At 39.6% G+C, this 4,814-nt stretch overlaps 1 protein-coding gene across 1 annotated transcript in view; it reads right to left on the reverse strand.

Moving 5' to 3' along the window:
* CLNK (cytokine dependent hematopoietic cell linker) overlaps positions 1 to 4,136 on the reverse strand; it is a 27,601-nt gene extending 23,465 nt beyond the window's left edge. The window contains exons 1-2 of the mRNA XM_035903457.1: positions 4,065 to 4,136; positions 1,473 to 1,635 (exon numbers count right to left, since the gene is read on the reverse strand). Coding sequence (XP_035759350.1) covers positions 1,473 to 1,635; positions 4,065 to 4,136 — 235 coding nt within the window. The remainder of the gene's footprint in view (positions 1 to 1,472; positions 1,636 to 4,064) is intronic.
* Between the last annotated feature and the right edge of the window lie 678 nt (positions 4,137 to 4,814).

Below are 4,814 nucleotides of genomic sequence, written 5' to 3' on the forward strand. Positions count from 1 at the left end.
CCGTGGGCCTCCCTGGGCTGCAGGGGCACAGCCTGCCCCACCAAGGGCTGCACCAGGGGCTGAGGGGAATCTCTGCTCTGGCACCTGGAGCTCCTCCTGCCCTCCTGCTGCTCTGGCCTGGGGCCTGTGGGGCTGTTTTCTCTCACATCCTCTCACTCCTCTCTCAGGCTGCTGTCTGCAGCAGGTTTTTTTTCCCCCTTCTTAACTATGTTATCCCAGAGGCGCTACCACCATTACTGATGGGCTCAGCCTTGGCCAGCAGCAGGTCCACCTTGGAGCCAGCCGCCCAGCATTGGCTCTGTCAGACGTAGGGGAGGCTTCTGGCAGCTTCTCACAGAAGCCACCCCTGTAGCCGCCCCCGCTACCAAAACCTTGCCACACAAACCCAATACACACAGAAGCAAAAACCAGCTTTTTAAAAAAATGGGTTTTGTCTGAAATCACAAAACAAAAATGATGGGGTTTTGGTATTTCAGGACAGCCTGAAGATGCTGACCGCTGACTGAAAGTCTTTACTACTAACCAGGTTTCCAAACAAAGTGCACAAGTGAGTCTTTGGAATATAATGTAGAATATCTGGATGTTCAGTCTGATTGTGATCTTCTGATAAATTTACTCACATTAAAAACCATCTATTTTTTAGACATCAAACTAACTCCCACAAAAATCAGTAGAAGAATCTTTGCTGACTTTGATGTGAACTGGAGCAAGCTTCCATAGATACACTGATCCTGTATTTTCAGGTATTTTTGGTTTCTCGTTTCCATTCTTCCTTGTCTAGGATTTCCATCCAGTTTTTTAATAATTTAAAACCTCCACAGAGTGTTTATAGGGGCTTTGAACAATGGATGGCTAGGATGATATTTAATTTCCATAAACGGCTTATTAATTGGCTATGTATGTTTGGGCGTTAAATGTGACTTTGAAGGACTTTAGTAAACCAAAACTTACTTAATGCAGCTATCTTGCAAGGTTAAGAATGCCTGAGAAAGACACTCAAAGTAATGGCTTATTTCTGCTATTGTGTAGCAGAGAACACCTTTAAAAAAAATACTACATTTCTTCATCTGCAAATTATCATCTGGAGTAAAGTTTCATATGTTCTTTAATATTTTCTCCGTCTTTAAGGTTTCTAGGCTTAAATAGCAGAGGGCTTTTCTGTGACGGTTATGGGTTTGACCAGTCATTTTTTTGCACATTCCAGGTGGAAAAGGATCATAGAATTTCTCCCATGAAGGTAATATTAAAATTACAGAAGCAACGTGTAATTATTAATTTAACAATCTAATGAGGTAAGGGTAACTGTCGAATATGAAGATGCCGACCAATCTTCTCTTGTTCCTGCCCAGCAGTGTTTTATTTTTCAGTTGAACCATTTCATTTTAAAAAACATCCATATTGAAAACCCCAAGTCTGTACTGTTCATATTTGCCTCTAGGGTTAGCTCACTTTCCTCAGACAGCAAAAGTTACCTGCATATTCAGATTCTTGTAGAGGTTTGGCAGGAAGGATTCTCAAAGCATGGATGGCCTCCAGAGTGGAAGAACTTACAGTCTCATAATCACCTTCTTCCTCCCCAGGTACCTTGGAAGAAGGTTGTAAGTCACTCTTGCCTTTCATTGTCAAATCTTTGTTCTGGATAGAAAAAAAAAGATACACAATTAATACAAATTAATTTAAGTTCAAGGTTAATTTCAGATCTGGAAATATTTGATCCAGACATTTGTTGCACAGGAAATTTTCTGAGGGAAATAGAAGGGTTGGAAAGTAATTGAAGAAGGGTTTTGAGGATCTAAATTTTTTATTTAGATTCATAAAGTAGCCATTTGGGAGACAGTTTAGGTCTCTCTGAATTTGGCCTGTCACCTCTCTTGAAAATACAATGAGAGTTTTTTAATTTTATGATCATTGCAGACATTTGAAACTGTGCCTTTCATCATAGTATTATCCATGTGGTATTTGTATTGCACTGACTGTTTACATATGTTACTTGCAAGAATATATTAACTAGCTTATCACAAATGTCATGCTTTAAAATAAAAACACACACTGTTTTTGAGAATTTGTGCTAGCAAATGTACAGTCCAAGTGAACACGATAACAAGTATTTATTGAACAGTGGAGTCCACAGAAATGTGGTGCTGAGAGTGACTCAGGATGTCTTCTGGATGTGTCTATACACTTGTAGTAGGTTTGCTCAAGATTATTTTGGGGGCTGTTTACATGCTGGAACACAACTGCTGGCTTCCTTCAGGAGGAGGCATGCACAGACAGAGCAGAGTGGAGAATACTGCTGAGCAAACTCAACTGAGGGCAGCCAATGTCTTTGTAAGTCATATTTTGTAACCTGAGACAGTATAGGTACATCCACACACTTTGATCTTCCCTGCTGTTTGTTTTAATCTCTTGAACTCACTAGTAATGGGGAATCAATGCCTTTCTGAGGCCTCTTCTTCCACTAGTTAACTGTCCTTTCAGTTCATGCTTTTTCTCTTGAGTGCTAAAAATTAAACCAATTTGTTTTACCCTCCAAGGACACTAAAAAAATTGATTACTATCTATTACTTATTTCAACCCTTATTATGCTTAATGCCTATAATTATATTTTTTGTTAGTCTTCTCACTAAGCAAGTACAATTCTCGAAATCTTTCCCAAGTTGTCAACCAACTTAAGATTCTGAGCCTCGCATCCCCAGCGTTACTTTTCTGTGACCTCTCTCCAGGTTGTACACATCTTTATTACAACATCAAGCAGACCTCCAAGAAGTATTCTCGACAGTACATTTCAGGGTGAGATTTGCCTTTTTATAACAGTACATAAAAACCATACCACCACACCCTGCAGGATATCTGGGCTTGCAGGCTTTTCTGTTGCGGAACTCTTTACAGTTCAGTAGCAGACTACTGTCAGCTAGGCTGAGGGTGGATATTTTTTCAATCAATTGTACAAACACTTCATACATTCTCATCTAGACCAGGTTTCCAGGTTTCTGCTTGTGAGACTGTCTTCTGGGAAATGTCAAAAACCTGACAAAAATCAAGATCTATTGCATCTGCTCTTTTCTTTCTCCCCATAATGGTCATATTTATGCCAATAAGGAAATTACTTTGGATTGAGGAGTTGATGAGATGTTCTTCACGTTCACATTAGCAATTTTTTACATGTCAGAGTTATTATTTCCAAAAGATGCTTTCAGACTGACTTTGTTTAATAGTCTCTCCAGGCATGCAATGAACCCTCAGGATTTGCTTGCTTTCTTGTAAGAAATTGAGGCTACCACTGTTCTTTTCCATTGCTTTAGGAACTCAGGGCTCCTTGGAGAGTTCACAAAGATAATCAATTAATGTCTCAGAAATTGCTTCAAATACTTCCTTAAGTGCTTTAGCATAAGTAAATACTCTCCTGGCTGTTCTTTCCCTGTTCTGCTCTGTGCTATTGCAGCCTTCTAGTTGGTATTAATCCTATATTGCTTCTGATTGTAATTAACCTTTCTATGAAACCTGAAGCAGACAAAGTATTGATTGCATCAACCTTCTTTAGTCATCCTTTAGTCATTCAACTTGCTTATTAAACAATAGACCTGTGCTTTCTTTTCATCTTTCTCTGACTTGTAAGGTATTTGTAGTCTTTTCTTATACGCCTGAATTGAAACTCAAAACCAGCTTTCAGATACAAATGGGCAGATATTGAAATGTGTACTGCTAGCTTTTCAGCTTTCATTTGCATTGGTTACATATTAAACCTTGAGGTTTATGACTGACTGAGTTACATGCTTGTTCAGCTTAACTCCTGTTATTTTCACATGATCTCATGATAAAGGTGTATTTTAGATTCAGACCATAAATGGAGAACTGACTAGTGAGTGAGTCGCATCTCTAATCTAGCTCCCACTAAAACAAAGTAGAAGTTCTCATATATACTTCAAAATTTTCATGCTTTATTTTGCATTAACAGACAATGAGGATTACAGTTTCGGATACCAGTGTTATAGCCAAGATGATATTAACACACATCAGGAAGTGACAGAAAAGTAAAATTTTAGGAAGAACAGTGTGGTACTTACAAAATCATATGTATTAGCAGGAAAAGTTCTCTTTTCTGTATGAAATGGAGAAAAAATGTCAGCAGGTGTCATTCAGTAGAAAATGGTGCAATAACTAATAACTTCTATAAAGGAATAAAGATCTTCCAACTGCACAGTATTTTACAGTTACTAAAACAAAGGAGATGGAGCAAATCCACCCATGAGTTTGTTGACCAACGCAATGCATGGGGAAGTAGCTGTGTGGAAATGGGATTCACAACCACTAGCATGTCTAAGCCCTCCCACAGAAAATACCCAGACAAGGATGTGCTTGAACTCATCTCTCGCTCTCTTCTGAGTTTTGCTGCTTCATGCGGAACTGTGAGGGCTCACCCCGGTGAGCTTGGGGATCCTGGTCTGGAAATCCCTCTTCCAAATAGAAACATATCTTTTTCTTTTAGTGGCAGAAGAAAATCTGACCTCCTGCTTTCAAGACTGAACTGGAAAATGAGTTGTGCTGATGTCTTTTCTGTAGTAGCCCAGGAAAACGGAGTCCTGGTTTCAGCTTGAGAAGCTTCAAATTCACATGTCCCAAACCCAAGAACACTCCAGCTACCAGGCTATAAACAATGCTAGGTAGTGGCTGGCTGCCCATGGAAGTTCTCTCATGGTATAGCGAGCAGAGCATGAGTTACAGGGCCAAAGAACTGGTGAACAGGAGAGTGAGTTTACCTGAGAAGAGACTCCCAAGTTCTGTCCTTAACCTGACCTACACATTTAATCCAGTGA

This window comes from Egretta garzetta, unplaced genomic scaffold (genome assembly GCF_000687185.1).
Source record: "Egretta garzetta isolate BGI_Z169 unplaced genomic scaffold, ASM68718v1 scaffold151, whole genome shotgun sequence".
Taxonomy (NCBI): Eukaryota; Metazoa; Chordata; class Aves; order Pelecaniformes; family Ardeidae; genus Egretta; species Egretta garzetta.